Here is a 27,325-nt window from a genome sequence, read left to right on the forward strand (position 1 = left end):
GTGGGATATCGAAGTACCAGATAAGCAGGTGGTAATCATAAAACGACTCAAGCAAAGAGGCAGATTAGATTAGATAGATGCAAGAACGATACATGCCACAGGGACGGACCCATGCGGCCTGGGGATGATGCAGCCTGAGGGGCGTCCCCATCAAAGTAAGCTAGAGATGCAAAAGGATACACATCGCAGGGACAGGCCCGTGCGACTTGGGGATGATGCTGCCCGAGGGGTTCCCCCAACTGAATGAACTGGAAAGAGTCACCTGATACCGTAGCAGGAGCGGTGTTGGAGTAGCTGGAGATGCGCGCCGAAGGGTTGCTCCTCATGAGCCACCAGGGTCCTGAGCCTTGGGAGGCTCCGCAGGCCCAAGTGGCTCCTGAAGGACCGTCGCGACCTCCTCTAGGACGGCGTGATGCCTGGCCTTGTTAGCCGCTCTGATGCTCCGCGCATGACGCTGGAAGGTGCCAACCACGCTCGGCAAGCCGAATGGCATGCGAACGTAGCTGTGAGGTGGACCCTCACACCGTCCAACGCGCGAATGCCAGAAACGTCCCTGAGATGCGGCCCTGTTGAGCCCAGGAATGTTGACACAGACGCGCAGCCCGCCATCCTCGCTAGGGTGGGGAGCTGCGCCGGGTGGTGGGCGGCGGTCGCCGTGTATGGCCCTTGCCTCTTGAAGCTCCTGGATCGCCTTGGTGATGAACTCCCAAGCACTGGGTGTTCCGTGCCTTGTGCCGTCTTGAGGGAAACATGCAAAAAAGCACGCCTCCATGTGGTGCTCGAGCACCTCCCTCGTGATGTTGACTAGGTCTAAGGCCCTCTAGAAGAGAGCCCCCGAGCCCAGCCTGAGGAGGGCGCCGGGCGCGCCTTCCTATGCGAGGAAGGGAGGCGCTCCATCTACCGGCACAGGTTCTGAGGAGGTACCACCGCAAACGCCGCTCTCCTGAGGTCCTGGGTGGAGTAGCTGCTTCTTCTTGTTGGGAATGGCTTCATGAGGGTATAGGGTGCCTTCGTTGTTGGGGTTTTCGACTGTTGCAGCCTGGTAGGCGCGCTCGAGGGAGCACATCGCATCTCTTTCTTCGTAGGCAACCGAGATGACGCCTCCACTCCCTGGCATCTTGAGGACGTTGTAGCCGTGGTGGGTCACTGCCATAAATTTGGCCAAGGTTGGATACCGAAGGAAGGCGTTGTACGGCAGGCGGATGTGGGCGACGTCAAAGTCGATGAGCTCGGTTGCGGTAGTTGTCACGCTGGCCGAAGGTGAGAGGGAGGCGGACCTGCCCTATCGGGGTGGTGGAGCCGTCGGTCACTCCTGAGAAAGGCTTGGTAGGCTGTAGCTGATCATATGGCACCTGAAGGCTGTCGAATGTCTCGACGGACAAGACGTTGAGCCCTGAACCATCGTCGATGAGGGTCTTGGTGACTTGAACGTTGCTGATGACGGGTGAGAAGAGCATCGGGAGGACGCCGGCGATCGCCGTGCACTTGAGTTGGTCCGCCGAGCTGAAGGTGATGGCGTACTTGGACCACCTGAGCGGGCGTGTGGCCTCGAGCCTGGGAAGGGCTGCGTTCACCTCACGAGTGAACTGCTTGAAGATACGCTGAGAGGCTAGGGCTTGAGGGCCACCCAAGATGCAGGCGATGGCACGAGGCTCTTGGAAGCCCCCAGCCCCCTCGTCCTGATGATGGTCGTCGTTCTCCTTGGCGGTGGTGGCAGAGGAGGGAGTCCGGCATTGCCGTGAGGGCGGTCCACACAAGGCTGCTCCTTCCAGGCGCCCTCGCGAGGCGGGTCCTGCCGGCGGTCCTCACGAGGCCGATTGTGCCACTCCTGGCGGGGGCCATGGTCGTCCGAGTGTCCTCCACTTCGTCCTCCTCCTCGGCCGTAGCCTCGGTGGTTGTGCTCGGGGCGTCGACTGAAGCGCCCATCATGGATGGCCCTGAGCTCCTGACAGTCGTTGGTGTTGTGGTTGTGGACATTGTGGAAGGCGCAGAACAGGCGGCTGGCCTTGGATGACTCGGGATGGTCGCGTCCATGTTTCATCTCCGGCTCTGCCGCGAGCACGGCAGCCCCCTTGCGCTTCACGTCCTTGCTCTTGGCCTTCTTGTCGTCCTAATCAGTAGCTGGGAGCTCAAGGAGGGAAAGTTGCCCTTCCTCGGCTCTCGTGCACTTGGTTGACATGTTGAACATTTCTAGGGCCGTGCACAGGTCCTCGTGCATGGCGAGCTCCTCCTTCATCTTAACGTCACGGACGCCATCGGAGAACACGGAGATGATCGCTTCGTCCGTCACCTTGGGGATCTTGAGAAGAACGTCGTTGAAGCACTGGATGTACTTCTAGCGTTTCCTGCAGCAGCTGCTTGATGCGCCGCAGGTCGCCCGCGGCCGGCGGGCGGTCGCGAGTGCCCTGGAAGTTGGCAAAGAAACACTCGCGCATCTCGCCCCTAGAGGAGATTGATCCCACGGGTAGGTTCAGGAGGCATGAGCATGCGCCATCTTTGAGGGCCATAGGGAACCAATTCGCCATGACCTTCTCATCGCTGTTGGCCGCCTCGATGCTTAGCTCATAGAGATGCAGGAACTCCGTGGGGTCGGGGGTGCCATCAGAGCACGGAGGCAGGTCTGGCTTGAACTTGCCAGGACAGACGACGCTCCGTAGCTTGGGAGTGAAGGCATGGTAGCCTGCTGTGGTCACCGAAGCTCGTTGTGGAGGCGGAGCCTGATCCAGGTGTCCACGCGTTGTGGCCGCCGCAGGCGGCGCGCGGTCTTGGCACTGCTGTGCTGGGAGCAAGAGCGTTTCCTTGTCGCCCCGGGACTTCTTGGCAGCTTGCTTCTTCGTGCACGGGCGCACGGCGCGGTGGGTCGCGTCGTGGGACCGCGCGTCTTGTTGCGAGGGCATTGTCTTGGTGTGGAGGTGGTGGAAGCACTCCGTGGGCGACGTCGCCCACCGCTAGAGATGGTCCAGGTAGCGAAAGGATAGGTGTAGGATAGCCCCCAGTAGCACTGACGACCTCGGTGATGCGGTCGAGCCAGTCGTTATAGAGGTCGTTGACCAGGCGGTAGCGCAGGAGCTCGTGTGCCATGAGCAGCGCCAGCCTGCGCGTCCGTGGGCGCGTGTCAAGCATGGGACGACAAGCCGGACGGAGTCAATGACGGGGTGGCGGTGTGTCCGTCCCGCCGCACAGATGGGTGCAGTGATGAGGCCTGCTACTCGTTTGCTGCCGGGCCAGTGGTGGCATTGGCAGCGGGTGATGGAGAACGGCGGGGAGGTCCGCCAACGGGCACCGTCTGAGCGAAGCGGGTGGCGAGGGCGGTGCGGCGCTCAGCACGGGCTCGGCGAGTGTCTGACATGGATGCGATGGAGCAGTGGAACTCGGATTGACGGAAGAAAAGGCTTCAATGCACCCCTAACTGGCATGCCAAATGTCATATTATGGGTTCCGGGAAACCCTTGAGGTTCGAACACTGGGGTGCGCATGAAGATCACTCTCCCCCATGAGCCCACTCTCGCAACGATCTCAAAGCCTAACTCGTTGAACCCGAATAACAAGGGACACAAGGGTTTATACTGGTTCTGGCCACTATTGTGGTGTAATACCCTACTCAAGTGTGGTGTGGTGGATTGCCTTGTAGTCTGAGGATGAACAAGACAAGGGAAGAACAGCCTCCTGAGTAGAGGTTTTCTTGAGCTCGATGAGTTTCTGTGTGTGTGGATGGTCCGAATCATCCCTCATCCATGGTGGTGGCTAGTCCTATGTACAGAGGCACTGGTCCTCTTCCCAAATATTAGGCAGGAAGGGATCCCACAACGACCAATTTGAAGGGGGACAACTAGTACAAGTTATCCTGACAAAAGGTGGTCTTTGCCTGGCAAAGGCTCTAGCGGTGACGTCGTCGTGGGCTCCGCAGTGACCTCCGTCCTGCTGTCCTACTAGCCTTGGTCTCATTGCACCGATATGGAAACCTTTGCCTGATGCGTCAGGACTCCTCGCCCGTGCTTGCCTCTTTAGCACCAAAGGGGAAACTGGCACTCTGCGCCCACTGGCGCCCGCCTAGCCTTGGTCTTCATGGCTCACGTCAAGCGCTCCTCATGAGGTGCCCTTTGCATACATATCTCCGCTCCTCGGGAGTCAGCCTAGGGAGGCCGCCCTGGAGGAGGTCTTGGCATCGTCCGCCTTGCGAGGCTTGGCCCCTCGCGAGGGTCTTGGGTGGTTGCTGGTGAAGATGGGCCATACCAGGCCACTAGTGGAGCCACGCCCTGGGCCGCATGCATGCAAGTCTGGGTACCCCCGTTCCCAAGACACCGACAATGATAAAGAATAGACCCCGAGGTCGTAGATTTCACTAGTGGCTTCTCTCGAGAAAAATAGCATACAGCGGGTAAACAACTTACTGTTGGGCAATTGATAGAACTTCAAATAATTATGATGATATCCAGGCAATGATCATTATATAGGCATCATGTCCAAGATTAGTAGACCGACTCCTACCTGCATCTACTACTATTACTCCACACATCGACCGATATCCAACATGCATCTAGTGTATTAAGTTCATGGAAAATGGAGTAATGGAATAAGAACGATGACATGATGTAGACAAGATCTATTCATGTAGGAATAGACCCCATCCTATTATCCTTATTAGCAACGATACATAAGTGGCATGTCCCCTTCTGTCACTGGGATTGAGCACCGTAAGATCGAACCCATCACAAAGCACATCTTCCCATGGCAAGAAAAATCGATGTAGTCGGCCTAAAACCAAAGACTCAAAGAAGAAATATGAGGCTATAGGTAATCATGCATATAAGAGGTCAAAACTCAAATAACTTTCATCGATAAAATAGATCTGATCATAAACTCAAAGTTCATCGGATAGATCTACAAGAGACCATTGTATTGAGAATCAAGAGAGAGAGAGAGAGAGGAAGCCATCTAGCTACTGCCTATGAACCCGTAGGTCTGAACTACTCACACATCATCAGAGAGGCACCAATGATGATGATGAACCCCTCCGTGATGGTGTCTAGATTGGATCTGGTGGTTCTAGAACTTGCGGCGGCTGGAATTGTGTTTCGTCGACTCCCCTAGGGTTTTTGGATTTTCGGGGTATTTATAGAGCAAAGAGGCGGCACGGGAGGACACCGAGGTGGGCACAACCCACAAGGGTGCGCCTGGGCCCCCAGGCGCGCCCAGGTGGGTTGTGCCCCCCTCGGTGGCCTCCCTCTGGTACTTCTTTTGGCCCAACTTGTGTCTTCTGGTCCAGAAAAAATCTCCAAAAAGTTTTGCTGCATTTGGTTTCCATTTGGTATTGATTTTCTGCAAAGTAAAAAACAAGCAAAGAACAACAACTGGCACTAGGCACTATGTCAATAGGTTAGTCCCAAAAAATGATATAAAGTTGCTATAAAATGATTTTAAAACATCGAAGAATGATAATATAACAGCATGGAACAATAAAAAATTATAGATACGTTGGAGACGTATCAACCTACTGAAATATCTTTGCAAATGGATGATAACTGTCATACCTATCGATAATTGTGAGGATGTGCCTGTTGTAGTTGCAAATGTTACCATCTTAACATACTTCGTTATACTTGATATGCCCGAGGACGACAACATGTCAATTAGCCTTGGTAGACCTTTTTTGAATACTTCAGGGGCTGTTATTGATTGGAACAAAAGCAAGGTCACTTTTCATGTCAATGGTAATGAGCATGCGGTGTATTTTCCGAAGAAACAACTCCAAGTGAATACTATCAACTCTATTGAAAGAATTATGACAATCACTATTGGAGGCTTTGAATTCCCTTTTTCGTCTGTCAAAGAGAAATATGAAACAATTATTGTTGGTAAGATGCATATCCCCATTGAGGTAACCTAGTGTTATACGATGATTCTTTGGTTTCATGTCACTCGGAAATAGTTTGTTAATAAGACTTGATCAACCTAATTAATGGATTCTTTTTGAGGGGCATGTGGTCGATGAATTTAGGAAACACAAAATACTGTAATCATAGTTTACTCCCTGTTATTTATAGTTTACTAAAGTAAAATGCCATGATTATCCTATTTTTTAAATTATTCGTGCAATAAAAAAGGACCCAAAAATTAAAGTGCTCGGAATGTCTTAAAATTTTAACATGATTTTTTTGGAATGTATAAGAATTTTTGGCATTGAATACATCCCAGGGGGTTGCCCCTGTTGCTCACAAGGCAACAGGGCATGGCCACCCCCTAGTCATGCAAAGATGCCATGTGGGGTCCACAGGACCCCACTCACTTAGTACATCAACCCACTTCATCTCTTACCTCCAGAAAAAATTGTGGAGCTCTCTCTCTCTCTCGTGTTCTTTCTCCCAAACCTGATATTTTTGATCTCTTTGCTCGGAGCTCCATTTTTGAAACTGTTTTGGGGGATTGTTCCTTGGTATGTGACTCCTCCATTGCTCAAATTAGTTTTTGTTTTAGTGGATTATATTTTGCATATTTTTCTGCTATTGGTCCTACTGAAAATGAGCTTGCATATTGATTTCTTTGAGTTCCAAGTAGTTTGAATACTTGATATAGTATCTAGACATCCATAGGAGTAGTTTCTATCAATCCTGTGAAGTTTTGTTATTATCTTTTTATGGTCCAAAAATTTCAAAAAATTATTCCTAGGAAAATGAACTTCTTCCGAAGAGGATCTTCGAGCTGGAGTCCCAAGGGGATCTTTCGGGATAACCTGGACCGTGACCTCAACATTCCTCGGAGGATGGAGGTCCGGCTATGCGAATGACCACACAATGCCTTCATGAACGAATCTGGATTTCACTAAGAGTTTGCAAAATTCATTGCAAATGCCAGGTTGATCAACTTCCTTGCAGATGAGTGTGATAAATACCACATCCTTACAAACTCCTTTGTGCAAAATTTATATTTCGTACCTACGCTCGATATTCCCATGGTATGCTTTGATTTATGTGTTGGACATCATGAGATACCACTTGCAGAATTTTGCGAGATATGTTTGATTCCCTCTGATGGGGAATTGAGAGAGCCTCGACCAGAGGAGTTCGAGGACTTCCTCTGTACTTTAACTATGGGAGAATATAGGGGCATGTCGAGATCCCGAGTTACTAGTTTTCATTTTTCCTGATGTGCAATACTTTGCTTTAGTCATAGGGAAAGGTTTCACTGCTGGGAAGGAAGGTGGCACACTCAGTGCCCCTGACCTTGCCATATTACGCCACACACTTTTCAGTGAAAACACTTATAGCTTTGGAGCTACCATTGCGCATCGCTTGCACACTAACAGGACAAGGGGTAAAATTCATGGTGGTATTTATGCTACTTGCTTGGCGAGATGTTTCTATGTTGATATAGGCCACACTGTTTATTTTCTACCTAGGATTTACTTAGACCACCAGTCCGTGATAGATCACCATTTTATTGATGATCTTGAGCCTCCTCACCACATTCTTTATAACTTGGTATTTAGCGAGAACACTCATGATACTATTCCATTGCCTACACCCTCTTTGTTTGATTCTCATGCCAGGCACGCATATGTCATCATGCCACCGGATATCACTGCTTACAACAGCGAGTTGGCCGCGGCGGGGAACGAGGCCCAGCCTTGGGACGCTCAAGTGCCTCTGCCCATCCACTTTCCTCCCGGACCCGATGGATACTATGGGTGGTGATTACCAAGCTAGGCCAAAAGCCTAAACTTGGGGGAGTATGTTTTCTCACTGACATTACGTTCATGTTCAAAGATTCATTCAATTGTCAGTGTTCATCCTTTTTCATTTGTATATCCATGTTAGTTTTATTTTCCTTTCTTCTTGTGTGTTTGAAAAACTTTGGAAAATCCAAAATATTTCTTGCTTCTTTTCGGTTTTTCTTTCTTGTTTATTTAGTAAGATTACTCGTTTCTTCCTTTTCTTGTTGGAGCTTTCCCGTGTAAATAGTTTTTCTCGCCTTTTGTTTTCCTTCATTAGTATGTTTCCTTTAGAAAGACTAAAAACTCCAAAAATATTTTAGTGTGTTTCTATGAATTTCTTTTCTTTTCTTTGAGTCTTCGTAAGAAGAAGACCGCGATAAAGTTGTTGAGTGGCTCTCATATGCTTTGTTGCTAATCTAACGAAGAGCCAACATTACCTTATCGTCTCCTTTGAATGAAATGTTTGCAGAGTCCAGCTTAGTCCACGACACTCTTGCACTATTATTATTTTCATCTCGTTCGATCGTGCAAGTGAAAGGAAATAATGTCGATGATTTGATGAAGTGACTGTGGCAAAGAAAAGTTGGTATGAACTCTCCTTGTATTTTTTATAAATATGTTTAACTCAGCATCCATGATTCAGCATGTTTGTGATGACAATTAGATATTATAGTTTCTCATGCCATGTTTAAGTAGCTAGGAGTGGATAATGATTTATCTTGAGTGTCAACATGCATTAAAATGGTTATGATGTAGTATGCTAGTATGGTATCCTCCTCTGAATGTTTCAAGTGGCTTGACTTCGCACATGTTCACACATGTAGTTGGTTCAAAACCAACGTAGCCTCCATGATATTTATGTTCATGGTGTTTATATCCTACTCATGCTAGTATTCAATGTTAATTATTAACAATGCATGATTATGACCATTGTCGCTCTCTTTTTGGTCGCTTCTGAACCTATTTGCTAGCCTTCTCCTGTACTAAGAAAGAATGCTGCTTATGCATCCAAATCCTTAAACCAAAGTTTTTCCAGATGAGTCCACCATATCTACCTATGTGCGGTATTACTCTGCCATTCCATGTAAATTTGCATGTGCCACCTCTAATCATTAAAATAATCATCTGTTTTGTGTGCCTGTACTACTCATGAAGCGACAGGGGGCAGTCAGTATCTTCAATGCTAAGCGGGTTATTCTCACAATGGGTGTTTATTCACTTGTCATTGCATGAGAGAGGCTGGTAATTGGGGTGATCAGTCCCTTTATCAAAATAAAGAAAAATATAATGATCCCTAGGAAGGTTGATTGTATGGATGGCACCCGTGAATTCGGATAGCCATGACTTGTGTTTGAATGGTTGGGGGGTTAAACTTCACCTTTTCGCTTGGGAACTGCTGATAATGTGTTTAGCATGGAAGGTATTGAAAATCCTAAGACGTAACATTGACAGGAAAGGTATACCTCTCAAAATGTATTCATCTCTTATTCAAGCTTCGAGCTCTGGTACCTCTCCAAATATATGATTCACTCTGCGAAGGGACTTCCTATTTACTTTTATGCTATTTACTTTATTGTTGAGTCATCACCTTCTTAATTAAAGCACCAGTCCTGAGAGCGTTATTGTAATTCTTATGCATTGAGTATAGTTAATATTGTGTGCACCATGATTGGATCTCTTCTACCATGAATTACAATGTTTATTCATTGCTTGAACTTTAGAGGTGCTCTGCATTTATGTTTTGCGGTCTAAGAAAACTCTAGCGAGATACCATGTTATCATATTATATCATGATTGTTTTGACAAATTGTTGTCATTTGACATATGTTTTTATTGCTCGCTAGTTGATTGTGCCATTGATATGAGTAAATGTGATTTTTAAGTATTATCATTTGCATGTTTAGTTCACGATCTTTGCTGAAAACTTTGGTGCTATTTAAGCTTATATATAGATACACGAACAAAAGAGTTCGTAATTTTTTTATTTATCGCTTTCAGTTTGTCAACTGAATTTGCTTGAGGACAAGCAATGAGTTAAGCTTGGGGGAGTTGATACGTCTCTGTCTTATCTACTTTTCCAAACACTATTGCTCTTGTTTTGGACTCTAATTTGGATGGTTCGAATTAAACTAACCCGGAATGATGCTGTTTTCAGCAGAACTACCATGATGTTGTTTTTTGTGCAGAAACAAAAGTTCTCGGAATTGGATGAAACTTTTTGGAGATTTTTTATGGAATATATAAAAAATACTGGAGCCAATACCGACCAGAGGGGGCCCACCTATTGCCCACAAGGCAACATGGCGCGACTACCCCTAGGTGCACCATGTTGCCATGTGGGGCCCACATGGCTCCACTGACCCTAATCTCAAGCCTATAAATTCCTTTTCCCCAAGAAAAAAATAAGAGAAGAAATTTCATCGCATATTATGATGGAGCTGCCTCCACCTCCTGTTCTTTAACGGGAGGGCTGATCTAGAGTCAGTTCGGGGCTCCAGAGAGGGGGATTCATCGCCATCATCCTTAGCAACCTTTCTTTATCACCAATTTCATGATGCTCACCACTGGGAGTGAGTAATTCCTTTGTAGGATTACTAGACGGTGATGGAGTTGGATGAGATTTGTCATGTAATCGAGACAATTTATTAGGATTTGATTCTAGTATCCACTATGTTCTGAGATTGATCTTGTATGACTTTGCTATGCTTAATGCTTGTCACTAGGGCCCGGGTGCCATGATTTCAAATCTGAACCCTCTATGCTTTCATGAATATATTTGAGTTCTTGATCCTATCTTACAAGTTGTATGCACCTATTACTTGTTTTGATCCGCATACCCCAAAGTGACAATAGTTGGGATTCTTCCTGGTGATGACTATAGTATGGGGAGTTCATGCATTCACCATGTGTTAATGTTTTGTTCCGGTTCTCTATTAAAAGGAAGCCTTAATATCCCTTAGTTTCCTTATGGACCCCACTGCTACGGGAGGGTAGGACAAAAGATGTCATGCAAGTTCTTATTATAAGCACGCATGACTATGTATGGAATACATGCCTACATTACATTGATGAATTGGAGCTATTGTGTATCGCTCTAGGTTGTGGCTATTATATGGTGAATTTCATCCAACACAAATATCCATCACTGATCCAATGCCTATACTTTTTGCATATTGATCTTTGCTAAGTTGCTTTCATTGCTCCTGTTGTTACAATCACTATAAAACTACTACTGTTACTACTACTATCAAACTATCATACTACTGTGCTACTAAACACTTTGCTGTAGATATTTAGTTCTCCAAGTGACTTGAATTACCAACTCAACTATTAATACCTATAAATATTAGCTTCAATCGGTTAATTCGACTGCTAATACTACCGGCCTAGAAACTTTGTCCTCACCTTTTTTAAGTTGTGGAAATCAACACAATTCTCAAGGAATTGCCCACTGATTGAGCTCCTGGACCTGATGGCTTCAATGGATTATTTGTCAAGAGATGCTGGCCTATAATTGAGAAAGATTTTTTACAGCTTATCCAGGACTTCTATGATGGGAAACTGTCTTTGGAAAATATTGATGGTTCTTTGATCACCTTAATACCAAAGATGCTCTACCCAGAATGACTTGCTGATTTTAGGCCCATTTCTCTGACTAACACATGTTTGAAATTCCTCACCAAGCTTTTGGCCAATAGATTACAAAAAGGTTATTCTTTAGTGCATAGACAAAAATCAGTATGGATTTTTGAAAGGCAGAGCAATTCAAGATTGCCTTGCCTGGGCTTTTGAATACATTCACCAATCTAAGCAGTCCAAGAAGCCTATCATTATATTAAAACTTGATTGTGCCAAAGCCTTTGATACAGTTGAGCTTGAGGTTTTTTTGCAAGTCCTCACATATAAAGGCTTTGATGCAAAATGGATTGCATGGGTCAAGGAGATTCTATCCTATGGATCATCTTCTGTGCTTTTGAATGGTATTCCTGGAAAGCAATTGAAATGCAAATGTGGGGTCAGACAGGGGGACCAACTGTCTCCACTTCTGTTTGTCATTGCTACAGATCTTTTACAAACAGTGGTTAATGATATGTTGCCAGAGGAGTTCTATCACTTCCAATTCCATATCATGATATTGATTTTCCTACTATTCAGTATGATGATGACACCATTATAATTTTATCTGCTGTTGAGGACCAGCTAGTTGCTCTCAAGAACATGCTACACATCTTCCAGCAGTCAACTGGACTTAAAGTGAACTTTGCTAAATCCTCCATGGTGCCCTTGAATGTTGAAGCTGTTGAAGCACAGAGGTTGGCTGATATTTTGGGTTGCAAGATTGGACAATTGCCCTTTACTTACCTTGGTCCGCCACTTGGTACTACAATGCCCAAAATCAGTGAGCTTATGCCTTTAGTTGACAGTGTTGAAAGGAGGTTGTCTGTCAATTCTTCCATGCTCAACCAAGGTTCCAGGTTGCAGCTGCTCATTTCTTTGCTCACATCTCTGCCTATTTACTTCCTTTGCAGCCTCCATATGCCCCGGTATTATCAAACAACTAGACAAGATTTTGAGGCAGTGTCTATGGAGAGAAAACTCTGATGCTCCAAAATAGTCTCTGGCAGCTTGGGATCTAGTTTGCAGACCTAGGGATAAAGGTGGCCTGGGTATTATCAACTTGCACATCCAAGACCAAGGGCTTTTGATCAAGCACTTACACAAATTTTATAATAAAGTTGATGTCCCCTTGGTGCAGTTGATTTGTGACAATTACTATGATGGTATTGTTCTTCACGCCATGGTGATGGCATGATCTTTCTGGTGGAGGATGTTATTAAATTGAGTGATCATTATCAGTCCATTGCTTTAGTGCATATTAACATGGGGGATTCTGCAGTTTTTTGGCTTGATGCTTGGCATGTGGGAGGATCTTCCGGGCCATTATATCTCAGGCTGCCAAAGCTATATTCTTTTGTTATGGATGAAAAAGTCTCTGTTAGGGATTTTCTTCAAAACTAGGATATGTTCTCCATGTTCTATCTGCCAATCTCTCAGGAAGCAACCTCTGAATTGCAGATCCTGGAAGGGTGGTTGTTCCATCTACAGAGAGATCCATGACTGCCTAATGTTTGGATATGGGCCTGGGAAATCTGGACAGTACAAAGCAAAAAGTTTCTATGACATCATGCACACCCACCTTCCAGTCATTCAACCTTGTAAGTGGTTATGGCAGAGCAGGTGTACTATGAAGATAAATGACTTTGGCTGGCTTCTCTTCTTTGATAGGCATAATACCAACGACATGTTGGTTAGAAGACACCGGAGGTCCCCCTCGGATGATAATCTCTGTGTCATTTCCAATGCTTATGTTTATGAAGATAGAGTTCATCTCTTCTTCCAATGTAACTTCAGTTGCAGAGTATGGTATTACTTGCAAATTGACTGGAGCCATGGATCTAACATTTAGCAATGCATCTCTCAAGCTAGAACATGATTTTGTCATCCTTTCTTCTTTGAGGTTATGCTCATGGCTGCATGGAATATATGGATCCTGAGGAATGGGAAAACATTCACAGGGGAACATGCTACTTTTGCTACCTGGAGGTGTAAATTTGTACATGATATTCTCCTACTTTCTCAACTTAGAGATAGCACCAAGCAGAAGCTTATTTCTTGGGTAAATACCCTTTTGTAATTGTAAGTATGCCCTTTCATAGTTTAGACTTGTAGCATTGGAAACCTTCTATACAGTTCCCGTTTCTTAATAAAGGGTTGTGGGGTTTTACCCTACCGTAAATATTCAACAAAATAATTACAAATATTCTTTGGCTCCCCTTGTGTCGAATCAATAAATTTGGGTGAAATATTACCCTCAAAGATTGTCGCGATCCCATATACTTGTGGGTTATCAGGGCTGGGCTATGTCTAGCTTAGCTAGGCCGGCCTGGCTAGTTGGCTCGGTTGGGCCTTTTTCTTTTTTATGTTCTTTTTGCCTTCTCTATTTTATCTCTTCCTTTTCATTTGAATTTGAATTTGATTTTTCTTCCTAGAGAAAACTTTATCTAAATCCAAACATGAATATTTTTGACTGTGCCTACATTTTATTTGGCTCTTCTGAGCATACATTTTCTGCACTTTATTTTCCATCTTGAATTTCAATTTGGTTTAAGATGAAATATGTTTTAAATCCAATTTGGAAAATTTGGCAAAAGGTCAAGCCTATTATTTGGACATATGGGATTCACTTTCTTGCCAAATAATTCAAATCCCCCCTTTTTTTGTAAAAATCCCTATTTGATTTTTGAATTGATTCCAACCAATCCACTCCAATAATTTAGGGAAATTTATTAGGGCTTGAATATCATCTAGGTCTTATTAAGGATAGCCTTATGCCCATTTTTTTAAATTTTCAACCTATTTTGGGATTCAAATTTATTCCCTAAACCTTGTAGGGTTCATTCTGTCTCCCCAAAATTTCAAACAAGGGTTTCAATGTGGCCATAAGGTCCTTGGCCCTCTAGGTGAATTCAAACAGAACAAACAAGTCAACCATTAAGAAAATTCCAAGGCAATATTTAGCTAGAGGCTAACAAGCATAGGTTTTCCTAGAAAAAACTTTAATTACCTGTGAAATTTTTAACGTACTAGATTTGGGAAAAATCTGGGATGTGACACTTTGGAAATTATATTGGATGGACTTTACCTCACAAATATCCTAGCCTAATGCAATAATGTTGCATTGATCACACATGTGGACAATATAGCATGGTCTGGCATAGAGCGTCCGTGTTTTATCCTTTTTGGTGAGACACATTGATAACCGTATGTTACGAAATGAAGGGAGGAGATGATCTGGGGTGTTGGTGGAGTAGGGTTGGCAGTTTCACTATTTTAGGGAACCACGCCCCTTTTCCCCATTAAAACAACGCTTGCCGGGGCTGCATTTACACCACCGCTCCTCTTTCGCACACCAGATCTCCTCACCCTCAAGTTTTACACCAGTTTGGCTCGCCGCCGCATCGCCTTCGCCGGAATCCGTCCACTCTCGCACTCATACGAGGTACGAATCACGCATCCACCCACTCTTCTCTTTGTTGTCCAAATCTTTGACGTGTTTGATGTGCGTTGTTATTATGTCAGATTTTTTGCGAAATCGTGCAGAGTGGATCTAGGATAGAAGTGGTTTTAAGGTTGAATACAAGTTCATTTTCTGCCAGGTGGTGAGGCGCACTTTAATTTTTGTTATTATGATGCATTGATTTCATCCATGTGCTCACCACGACAAGGATTTTGGGGGCTAGGGTTTGGTCATGGAGGGGTGGGGTGGGAGGATGCGGGATCTGACCCCGCATGATGAAATTATGGTTGATCGGGAAGCGAAGTGGCTCGGTCTTTAGGTTCTAGTCTTGTAAAGTTCTATTTGTGAATTAGTAGAGTTGGGGGGAACAAAAGACACAAGATGATGCATGTTCGTGCGGTGGTTGGGGGAAGTGCTTGGGCGGGCGTACATGCATCTTGGTATTATCTAGCTATGATTTCTATCTGGACCCCCTTGGTGGTGAGCTGGACTTTATTATGATTCATCAATTTCATCTATGTGCTCACCACGACAAGGATTTTGGGGGCTAGGGTTTGGTCGGGGAGGGGTGGGGTGGGAGGATATGAGATCTGACCCCGCAAGATGAAATTGTTGTTGATTGGGAAGCAGAGTGGCTCAGTCTTCAATTTCTGGTCTTGTAAAGGAGTGTTTGCGAATTAGTAGAGTTAGGGGAACATGAGACACGAGATGATGCATGTTTGTGCGGTGGTTGGGGAAGTGCTTGGGCGGGCGGACATGCATCTTGGTATCATCTAGCCATGATTTCTATCTAGACCCCCCCCCCCTTGGTGACCCCTACGGTTTTCTAATCCTCCAATTTTTTTATTGATTTTCCTCTCGTTGAAGGAACATATATATGGTTTACAAGTTTTTTGATCTTACATGCATCTTTCCTTCTAACATTGCCGCAGGGGGCGATAGGTATTGGAAACAAAAGAAGGAAGATTCTCATCTCCATAGCCCATCACCAAAGGTAATTAGTCTATGCACACAATTACTTCATCTGCATGCTTTATTCACATGTCTTTGGCAACTATTTGTGACATTAAATTAATTTCTAGTTCGCTTATGTGTGTCCAATTTTACATAGATTCCATGGCAATCTCTCCGGTACATCCCAACAATTTTTATTTGCTACTGATTTTGTGACTACGCATCATATATGACAACTTTTGTTGTCCACATATGGATTTCGTGTTACCTGGGAGACACATTTCACTTTTTTGGTAAAAAAATTCTATGAAACAGAATGTCATTCTCTACATATGCATGCATAACAACTTCTTTCCTGATTTTTTGGTCACACCATATCTCTCAAAACATTTGTAGTGTCCTCTTTTTTTTTACATTCTCCCATGTGTGCATATTGTACATTTATCTCATGGCACCCCTTTGCAAAGGGGTGTCACTTTTTTCTTTCTTGAGGTGTGGATACATATTGACAACTTTCTTGTTCATAAATGGATTTATATATTTGTTTGGCGTGTGGAAAGTTTTGTTTACTTAACACTATAGGGCCAAGTTCCACAGCCAAATTTCCTTTCACGCCCCATGATTTTGCTGATTTTTCACGCACACCCTCTCCATTTTTGCATTTTCTTTGTCATTTGCAGCTACTTCATGTTGACAACTTAGACACTGAACATCTGTAACTTGAAATAAATATATCCCGTGAACCTATCGTTGTATCCTCATGAAAAACAAGCTCATTTCTCAGATGATAAAGGTAGACATTGAGGTTGATGGCTCTTTCAACAATATGCACGCAATTCAAGGAAATCTTTACACAATTAACATGGAAACTTATACTTATATGATAGTAGTTCATGCTCACATGTCATGGCAACTTTAGTAGGGCCAAGTACTGTTGGTATCAACTTTTTTTGCTTGCACATGGTATGCTTCATGATAGGGTTGTCTAGTTTCTCTATGCAAACAAATTTTCCTCATCTTCTCTATTTTTCACTATTGGTCTATGAATGCCAATGAACTACATCTTCTTCTTGTGCATAAACTACATCTTCTTCTGGGGCATATAGGGATTTAAGATATGGAATGATCTCAATACGACTCCTACTAGTTCTACCAAGGTACATTATTTGGTCTTATGTTCTTATCCATTTCCTCTGAGTGCACCATTCGACTATGTGCCATTTTGGAGTATGACCTTGCGTGTTTTCTTTTCCATCCTGGTATTTGTGTTTTTGGATATTGTGTGTGCAACTACGAAAATAACCACGACACATGGGAACTCTCACACACACCATATGGTCGTTTTATTTAGCAAAACATGGCAAACTTTCCTAGCATATGCATAACTGATTGGCGTTAGAATGGAGGCAAACCTAATTGGCTTGTGTTGATGGCAATCTGACACATACTTATATGCTGACATTATACCACAAAACACATGTCAACTTTTAGATAACTACATGGCAACACTAGGTATCGACACATGACAACCTTTTGTTTCCTGGGTTCTCGAGGGAAATTAGAGGGGGTGAAAACTTATCACATGTGGATGGAAGCACTAGAGCATGATACATAGAAGTCTTTTCCATACATTTTTCATTTGACCCATGTTTTTATATGGAGGGTGGAACATTACCATAACCTTAGATGACCACTCCAAAGCACAAGGCATCACAATTTTCATTCAACATTCATGTTTTTTTTACTTTGGAGATAGTGGGAGGGGGAATTGGTGTTGATGGATAGTTGTATCCCTGTGTCGCATGTACCGCAAGGGACATATATGCATAGGGACATGGGGGTTCAAGGGACCCATACATGGGAGACCGATTTAATGGAAGGTGACTTCTGAGGTTTCCTATAAAGGAAGTCAAGGCCTTTCAAAACTAGGGAAGAGTCCAATTCTTAGGGACAAGCATCACTACTGTGTGTGTGGGGGGGGGGGCTGCCATATTTCACATATACAAGGTCGTCTGACACCACAGAGAAGAACCAAGATGTACACACATTGCAACCTGCCCATAGAAGCCACATCAATCCATGACATCCAGTCTAGATCGACCCCTAGAACTCGACGAGTTGCCTCCCAACTTGTCGAAACCCTCTTTGTAAATCTCCATTGTACTCTATATCAAGATTAATCCCATATAATTAAGCATGAGTGGAGCTATTAGCCCCCACCCCCTCCCAAGGGGAAGGAGGGGCACTGAAATAATATGTGAGTCCCGTACCGCTAAGAGGTGCCAGGTGAAATTATCCTCGACAATTGCATGTGCCCTCTTCTCTGTTCTCTACAAGGATATCCCTATTGTGACAGGGGGCGGCTGGGGGTTGTACAAAGGAGAGGGAATCAGGTGGAGTGAGGGGGGGGGGCGCAGTTACGGGAGAAACGATGTCGATGTTGTTTCACCGATGGGGTTTTAGGAGAAGCTATGGTGATCTATCAATACGAGAACCCGCAACACGTCAGATCGGGGAGGGAGAGGGGCGGGGTGGTTGGGGTGTTTTTCTGAAGGAGGAAGAAACTCGTCGCAGAGTCAGGATGAACCTAGACCGGTTTTAGATCTAGTGGCCCCGCGCTTACACTTGCTGGTTGAAGAGTTTGATCACAAGACTTCTCTCTATTGCCCGGTCATGGCGTAGCTCGCGGCTCGTTCCAGTGTGAATCATTTCTATCGCGCGTCGTTGTGCCAGGGGGACAACGAACCTACGTTCATGCCATATTTGTGTCCAATAACATATCCGCTTGAAACAAAGCAACTAAAAATTGCAGGAGTGGAAAAATCACAGGAATTCTGATGCCATTTAATCTGTTGAATAAGAAATTATGTTCAATTTGAGTTCTAACCTAAAACAGGGGAATGAAATATACATGAATTCATGACACAAGTTGGAAAAAACGAAAGATAAGACCACATGTATGATTTCCAGCAAAGTTCCTAGGGATTTTCCAATTCATAAAAAATCTGGTGAAGCATTTCTTTATTCCGAATGATACCATAGGAACTATTTATATAGGTATTTAGTTCTCCCAATTCCTAACTTTTTCCTTTTTTATTAAACGAGGCCTAGAAGTAGGATAGAAAATCATTTTAATTGTTTAAAAAGGTCAGCATTAAAGCTCGTAAGCTCTGGTTAAGCCAGCCGGAAAAAAACGGGTCGCAAGGTGCCGATAACTTTTGCCACTCTGGTTAAGCCACATCTCTGCACCAAAGCTCCCCTGTTTCCGCAAGCTTCAGGCCAAAGGTTCAGGCTGTAGGCAGGTGCGTCGTATAAATACTCTACCATCAAGTAGATTCTGCATGGACCTCCAGCTTTGGGCGCGCGTTCTGGCGCCGCTCCGCAGCTGGCCGGCACGTATGTACGGTGACCAAAAGGGCGACGAGATAAGTAACGCGGGGAAGGAGGCAGCTGCGACCGTGTGGGCCGCAGAGCTGACAAAACCCGGAGTGGAAGTAAGCAAGCAGCATGCAGGGGCACAGCTAGCTCTGCTCGCTCGTAGCTACCCGTTCCTTTCCATCCCAGCCTCGGAACTCGGAGCCCATCGCCCGTCTCGGAAGGATGGCGATGGCTCTGGAAAGCCCAACGTGCCGACGCGCCCGACACAGCCAACGCCAGGAGGCATGCCGCGAGCACGTATAAACAGCGCACGCACATGCGTCTCTCCCTCTCTCTCCAGTTAGTAAGGAGCGATGCTGCCTCCCGTTTCGCCACAGCTCCCTCCCCCACGCAACTGTACTATAAAAGTTTCGCTTCCTAGGCTCGGCTGCGGCGGTGTCCGAAGCTGATCTGCGCGGCGCTGCTAGCGCTCGCGGCCGGCGCGCGGCCGGCCGTCTCGGTGGGCTCTCCGGCGCTTTACCGGGAGGTGGAGGTACGTGCGTTTGTCGCTCTCGTTTCATTCGGAGCCGTCAACTTTGCTCTCGTTTCACCATGCCATCTCCATCGATCGTAGTAGCAGCGGCTTCGGCAACCTAACGCCTTTGTTTCACCGCCGTTTCATTCATGTTCGGGGTCGGAACGGCGGGGGAATTCTTGGTGCCCGGCCGGGAGTGATTCTTGTGTAGCACCAGCAGTAAATAAATCTTGAACCGCCTTGGCTGCTGCTTAAGTGCTTATTATATGCTGCGAGGATCCGGTATTCCGGTAGGCTACCTTCTCATCATCTGAATCCTTCGAAATCGTGCAACCGCAAGCCAGTCTGTGCTTGCCTGCACGCGTTGTACTAGTCATAGCAGTTTCGCCTGGGGTGGCCATTGTTGGTGTGATGTGAGCTGAGGCATTCTTCTTCATATGCCCTCGAGAACCGTCGGGTTGCCGCTGAAAAGCGAGCCCGTGTCTTTTCCTTCAGACAGTGAGAAGTCATGTGTTATCATCCGTCGATTCTGTCTGATTCTTCTTTTCCATACCATAGCACCCTGTCTGATTTTTCTTTTCCACACCATCCTAGGGACGTCGGCTCTATCTGATTTTGCTTTTCCATGCCATCAGGTCGACTCTTGTCTGATTAATAACTGTCTTCTTTTTGAGTGAAGTCTGGTTAGTATCTGTCAGTATGACATTTTTTATAGAACACGAAGAGTCAGTATGAGATTAGTATCTGTCCCAAAAAAAAACACTATATTGCTGTATCTCTGGGCCTCTAACAGGCCCACTAGTGCAGGACAAACTCTGGGCCTAGATTCCCTCTAGATGGTCCAGGCCCAAAAATAAAAGGTAGACATGCATTTTCACGTGCATGACTGACTTTCTCAAAAAAGAAAAAAGAAAGAATGCATGACTGACTTTGCTATTTGTCACCTATCTATTTTTCCATTTTTGATGACACCACCTTTGTCACCTCTTTGAATTGAAGAGCACCGTGTCGTAAGACTCCTTATACTAATCCAACCCCCGAATTAGAAACGGCGATCTTGGCAGCATTAGGCAGTAGCAAACGGCCACACACGGTTTACTCATGTCCTTGTCTCTCACGCTAACGCGCGTAATGCTCAGTCGTCGGTACTGAGGCGTCTCGGCGGCGGTAGTTGCCGGCTAGCTATTGAATGAAACCAGCAGACCCCGCGGGTTCGTCTCGTATACCAGGCTTAACTCGCGGCCACGTTTGGCGCTTTGGCAGTACCCTATCTATCCAGTACGAGACGAACTATTTACTACTGTATCTATCTATCTATCTATCTATCTATCTATCTATAGCTCACCGTTTTCTCACGTGAATTTAATAGCTATCTAATGCTTTAATTCATGCTTATCTCTTGCATGCTGCAGGCTATAAATAGGGAGCGTGGCGCACAAGACTGAACCACACACACCACAACCACCAAGCAAGAGCGTACGTAGACAGTGGTGAGGAGAGATAGGATGGCGTCGGAGATGAGCAAGGATGTGAAGTTCTCCGAGGAGGAAGTCACCTCACACCCGCGCGTTCTCGAAGGTGAGGAGCAGGCGGTTGCGCCGGCGCGACAGTCTTCCATCTTCGCGCTGACGCTGGACGAGCTGCAATACTCGGTGTGCGAGGCAGGGCGCAATTTTGGGTCCATGAACATGGACGAGTTCATGAGCAACATATGGAATGCCGATGAGTTCCAAGCAGCGACCGGCGGTGGCTTGGTGGGCATGGAGGTGGCTCCTGTGGTAGGTGCTGGTGGGGGTGGAGGTGGCCTTGATGCAGGAGGAAGCAACCTAGCCCGGCAGGAGTCGTTCTCCTTGCCTCCCCCGCTGTGCCGGAAGACGGTGGAGGAGGTGTGGGCTGAGATCAACAGGGAGCCCCGCCCGGTGCATGCCCAGCCTCAGGCCGCGCGACCCTCACAGCAGCCTCCTGTCCAGCCATCGGTTCCGGCCAACGACCGGCAGGGGACCCTAGGCGAGTTGACGTTGGAGCAGTTCCTTGTCAAGGCCGGCGTGGTCCGGGGATCTGGCACCGGCGGCCAGGCGCCTGTGCCGGTCGGCATGGTCCATGGACAGATGAACCCCGCGCAACAGGGGCAGCAGCCTGGCCCAATGATGTACCCAATTGCACCAGCCAATGGCATGTTCCCGGTGATGGGCGACGGCATGGGGTTCATCCCCAATGGGTACGCAGGGATGGTTGTGGTGCCGCCGCCACCACCTCCTCAAGGTGGGGTGGTGGGTATCGTGAGCCCCGGGTCGTCGGACGGGAGGAGCGCCATGACGCAGGCTGACATGATGAACTGCATGGGCGAAGGAGCGATGATGGAGAATGGCGGCACCCGGAAACGCGGTGCCCCGGAGGATCTGTCTTGCGAGAGAAGCATCGAGCGCCGCCACCGCCGCATGATCAAGAACCGTGAGTCAGCGGCACGATCGCGTGCTAGGAAGCAGGTACTTACCTTGCTGCCAAAATTGTTGGTTTTTATGCAATGCTATTTCTGTAACGGTGGTAACAATGTTGGTGACACCTACACTACCTGTCTTTCTAAATCCTACAGGCTTATACCGTGGAGCTTGAAGCTGAACTGAACCACCTCAAGGAGGAGAACGCTCGTCTGAAAGCCGAGGAGGTACAGAGCTGCTGACCAGTGAAAACCATGAGAAAATTCAGTTTTCATATGCTTTTCAGTTCTTACCATTACTAAACTGTTTCATTGTTTTGTTGCAGAAGACAATTCTGCTGACCAAGAAACAAATGGTATGTACAGTTTCCAACCATCACCTGGCAATCCTCCTACACTCGCCCCCACTTGCCAATTGCTTGTAACAAATCCACTGTTATTGCTAAGTCTTAAAATAGTCAATGTGTGCATGCTGATGGAAACGCCTTGTGGCGGCGATCTTTTTTTACAGCTGGTGGAGAAAATGATAGAACAGTCCAAAGAGAACGTGAACGCCAAGAAGGGTGCCCCTCTCTCGCGGCACTGCGGCAGCTGCATCTGGTGAAAGGTGACCCGCCATCCAGCTTCCATAGCCGTGCTCGCAGGAGGATGAGGAGGAATTGTGGTGTTTAAGCGGGGTCGTATAGTAATTTACTAGTAGTACCTAAAACCATAAGGACCCGAATGTCAGTGTTTATCTGGTCAAGCAAGTGAACTTTGTTGTTGTTACTGTTCATAGGTATATGGGTTTGTCAGAACTTCAGACAAATGGAACAAAAGAAGATTAGCAATATGTTGATGTGTACTCGCGCTTTAATGTGATGCAATGCATGTGGTCCATTTCTGGTGTGTGGGGGGGAGGGGGGTTAGAGTTTAGTCACGTAGACGCACTTTACTACATCAGAGAAATTTGAGGCATTCAAATAATTTTTAAATCTAGTGAAATTTGAGCTATTCAAACACGGGATCCCGTGAGCCTTGACAGGTGGTCACCCATCGCCATGCTTGGGTAGTCGATTCCCTTTCCCCTCCGCCACAGCTCGCTGCTTGAGGGTCCGGCTAACTTTCAGTTGCGCTCTCTGGTTGGCCAACCATGACGGCTATCATCAACCTTTATGTTCTTACGACTGTCTGTATCGGAGGCGAGGGGTGATTCTCCTTTTCTCAGAAAAAATGCTCCTACACTTACCATCATTCGTCAGTTGCTTGCAAGAACCTAATTGCCCAGTCTTAAAACAGTTAATGTGTGTGTGTGCTGATGGTAACACCCGGTGGCCGTGATTTTTTTTACAGCTGATGAAGAAGACGGAACAGTCAAAGGAGAATGTCAACGCCGAGAAGGGTGACACCCTATCACGGCACTACGGTAGCTGCATCTAGTGAACGGTGACCCGCCATTCAACTTCCATAGCCGTGCTGGTAGGAGGAGGAGGACTTGAAATCTGGCTGTTTTGTGTGTTTGATGCAACTGCAGCGACAATTTTTTTTGAGGGGAAACTGCAGCGACTATTGTGGTGTTGATAGTAGTTACCTTTTCTACTCAAAAGTGGGGTGATATATTAATTTACTAGTGGTAACTAAAATCCATAAGGACCCATGTATCAGTGTTTTCTGGTCAAGCAAGTAAACTTGTGTTGTTGTTACTGTTTATAGGTGATGACGGGTTTGTTAGAAACTTGAGACAAATGGAATAAAAGAAAATTAGCAATATGTTGATGTGTACTCGGAAAGTCCTCTTCTACTTCTGAGCTCAATTGAGTTCAGGATGAATATTAAATTCAAAAAAATGAAAAAGAAAACTTTAATAAATCTTGAATTTTTTGGGTGTAAAATTTGACAAATGTTCTCAGTGCTTGAAAATTTCATCCTGAAATATCATTCGTGGAAGTCATGGCAAAAGACAACACTCAAAAATGCATTAAAAATAGCATTTATGGAGTGTCAAATTTTGCTTTTTTACCACGACTTCCAAGAATGTTATTTCGGGATAAAATTTGCAAGCATTGAGAACATTTTTCAAAGTTTGCACTTTTTTTACTTTTTTATATTATTGTTCATTAGAGAGCACATGATCTCAGGGCCATACTTTGTGTCATGTGTACTCGCGCTTTAATATGATGCAATGCTATGTGTGTGGTCCATTGTCCGGTGTATGTTGGAGTCTTTGCCTTTGCTATCTTCGGAAGAAGTGAAGATGACACATGAGTTGAGTTTACTCACATAGGTGCACTTTGTCGCGTAAGTGAAATTTGAGCCATTCGAATAGTTATTAAATACGATGAAATTTTAGCTATTCAAATAAGTGGTCAGACGAAATCCCATGAGAGTTGATAGTAGTTAGCTTTTCTTTTCGGAGCGGCTGCTGGGGAACGTAGCATGCAATTTCAAAAAAATTCCTACGATCACACAAGATCTATCTAGGAGATGCATAGCAACGAGTGGGGAGAGTGTGTCCACGTACCCTCGTAGACCGAAAGCGAAAGTATTAGGTTAACGCGGTTGATGTAGTCGAATGTGTTTGCGATCCAACCGATCAAGTACCGAATGTATGACACCTCTGAGTTCAACAAACGTTCAGCTTGATGACGTCCCTCGAACTCTTGATTCAGCAGAGGGTTGAGGGAGAGTCTCATCAGCACGACGGTATGGTGACGGTGATGGTGGTGTCATCCGCACAGGGCTTCGCCTAAGCACTACGATGCTATAACCGGAGGAGTAAACTGTGGAGGGGGGCACCACACACGGCTAAGAGAATAAATGTTATGCTTTGGGGTGCCACCCTGCCCCCGTATATAAAGGAGGTAAGGAGGAGGCCGGCGACCAAGTGGACGCACCAAGGGGGGAGTCCTACTAGGACTCCACTCCTAGTAGGATTCGCCCCCCTTTTTCCTTTCTCATCGGAGGGGAAAGGGGAAGGAGAGGGAGAGGGAAAGAGGAAAGGGGGCCGCGCCCCCTCCCCCTTGTCCAATTCGGACTCCCTGGGGGGGCACTCCACCCTGCGGGCTCCCCACTCTATCTCCCCTATGGCCCATGAAGGCCCATTAAGGGCTTCCGGTAACCCCTCGGTACTCTGATAAATATCCGAAACATCTCGAACCAATTCCGGTGTCCGAATATGATCGTCCAATATATCAATCTTTACCTCTCGACCATTTCGAGACTCCTCGTCATGTCCGTGGTCTCATCCGGAACTCCAAACAAACTTCAGTCACCAAAACACATAATTCATAATAGAAATCGTCATCGAACGTTAAGCGTGCGGACCCTACGGGTTCGAGAACTATGTAGACATGACTGAGACGTATCTCCGATCAATAACCAATAGCAGAACCTGGATGCTCATATTGGTTCCTACATATTCTACAAAGATCTTTATCAGTCAAACCGCAATAACAACATCCATTATTCCCTTTGTCATCGGTATGTTACTTGCCCACGATTCGATCGTCGGTATCATCATACCTAGTTCAATCTCATTACCGGCAAGTCTCTTTACTCGTTTCGTAATGCATCATCCCGTAACTAACTCATTAGTCACATTGCTTGCAAAGCTTATAGTAATGTGCATTACTGAGAGGGTCCAGAGATACCTCTCCGATACTTGGAGTGACAAATCCTAATCTCGATCTATGCCAACCCAACAAACACCTTCAGAGACACCTGTAGAGCATCTTTATAATCACCCAGTTATGTTGTGACGTTTGATAGCACACAAGGTGTTCCTCTGGTATTCGGGAGTTGCATAATCTCATAGCCAGAGGAATATGTATAAGTCATGAAGAAAGCAATAACAATAAAACTTAAGGATCATTATGCTAAGCTAACGGATGGGTCATGTCCATCACATCATTCTCTAATGATGTGATCCTGTTCATCAAATGACAACACATATCTATGGTCAGGAAACTTAACCATCTTTGATTAACGAGCTAGTCAAGTAAAGGCATACAAGGGACACTCTGTTTCATCTATATATTCACACATGTACTAAGTTTACGGTTAATACAATTCTAGCATGAATAATAAACATTTATCATGATATAAGGAAATATAAATAACAACTTTATTATTGCCTCTAGGGCATATTTTCTTCAGTCTCACACTTGCACTAGAGTCAATAATCTAGACTACATAGTAATGATTCTAACACCCATGGAGTCTTGGTGCTGATCTTGTTTTGCTCATGGAAGAGGCTTAGTCAATGGGCCTGCAACATTCAGATCCATATGTATTTTGCAAATCTCTGTGTCTCCCTCCTTGACTTGACCGCGGATGGAATTCAAGCGTCTCTTGATGTGTTTGGTTCTCTTTTGAAATCTAGATTCCTTCACTAAGGCAATTGCTCCAGTATTGTCACAAAAAAATTTCATTGGACCCAATGCACTAGGTATTACACCTAGATCGGATATGAACTCCTTCATCCAGACTCCTTCATTCGCTGCTTCCGAAGCAGCTATGTGCTCCGCTTCACACGTAGATCCCGCCACGACGCTCTGCTTGGAAGTGCACCAACTAACTGCTCCACCATTCTATATAAATACATATCCGTTTTGTGACTTAGAGTCATCCGGATCAATGTCAAAGCTAGCATCGACGTAACCATTTACGACAAGCTCTTTGTCACCTCCATAAATCAGAAACATATCCTTAGTCCTTTTCAGGTATTTTAGGATGTTCTTGACCGCTATCCAGTGATCCACTCCTGGGTTACTTTGGTACCTCCCTGTTAAACTTATAGAAAGGCACACATCAGGTCTGGTACACAACATTGCATACATGATAGAACCTATGGCCGAGGCATAGGGAATGCCTTTCATTTTCTCTCTATCTATTGTAGTGGTCAGGCATTGAGTCTGACTCAACTTCACATGTTCTAACATAGGCAAGAACCCTTTCTTTGACTGGTCCATTTTGAACTTCTTCAAAACTTTATCAAGGTATGTGCTTTGTGAAAGCCCAATTAAGCGTCTTGATCTATCTCTATAGATCTTGATGCCCAATATGTAAGCAGCTTCACTGAGGTCTTTCATTGAAATATTCTTATTCAATTATCCTTTTATGCTATCCAGAAATTCTGCATTATTTCCAATCAACAATATGTCATCCACATATAATATTAGAAATGCTACAGAGCTCCCACTCACTTTCTTGTAAATACATGCTTCTCCATAAGTCTGTATAAAACCATATGCTTTGATCACACAATCAAAGCGT

The 27,325-nt window shown here is 45.5% G+C and overlaps 1 protein-coding gene across 7 annotated transcripts; it reads left to right on the forward strand.

The window, feature by feature from the left end:
* Positions 1-14,650: 14,650 nt before the first annotated feature.
* On the forward strand, positions 14,651-22,928 carry LOC119272333 (bZIP transcription factor ABI5 homolog). 7 transcript variants are annotated; one of them, XM_037553835.1, is made up of 8 exons: positions 14,651-14,771; positions 14,852-14,931; positions 15,722-15,783; positions 16,850-16,900; positions 21,048-22,121; positions 22,229-22,300; positions 22,399-22,428; positions 22,584-22,928. In XM_037553835.1, exons 5-8 carry the CDS (start codon positions 21,141-21,143, stop codon positions 22,674-22,676), a joined length of 1,176 nt encoding a protein of 391 aa, XP_037409732.1. In that variant the 5' UTR covers positions 14,651-14,771; positions 14,852-14,931; positions 15,722-15,783; positions 16,850-16,900; positions 21,048-21,140; the 3' UTR covers positions 22,677-22,928. The 7 variants fall into 7 exon arrangements, with proteins under 7 accessions (XP_037409732.1, XP_037409731.1, XP_037409738.1 ...); XM_037553834.1 differs by having other exon boundaries at positions 14,852-14,928; XM_037553841.1 differs by having other exon boundaries at positions 14,852-14,928; positions 22,402-22,428.
* Positions 22,929-27,325: the final 4,397 nt, after the last annotated feature.

This window comes from Triticum dicoccoides, chromosome 3A (assembly GCF_002162155.2).
Source record: "Triticum dicoccoides isolate Atlit2015 ecotype Zavitan chromosome 3A, WEW_v2.0, whole genome shotgun sequence".
NCBI lineage: Eukaryota > Viridiplantae > Streptophyta > Magnoliopsida > Poales > Poaceae > Triticum > Triticum dicoccoides.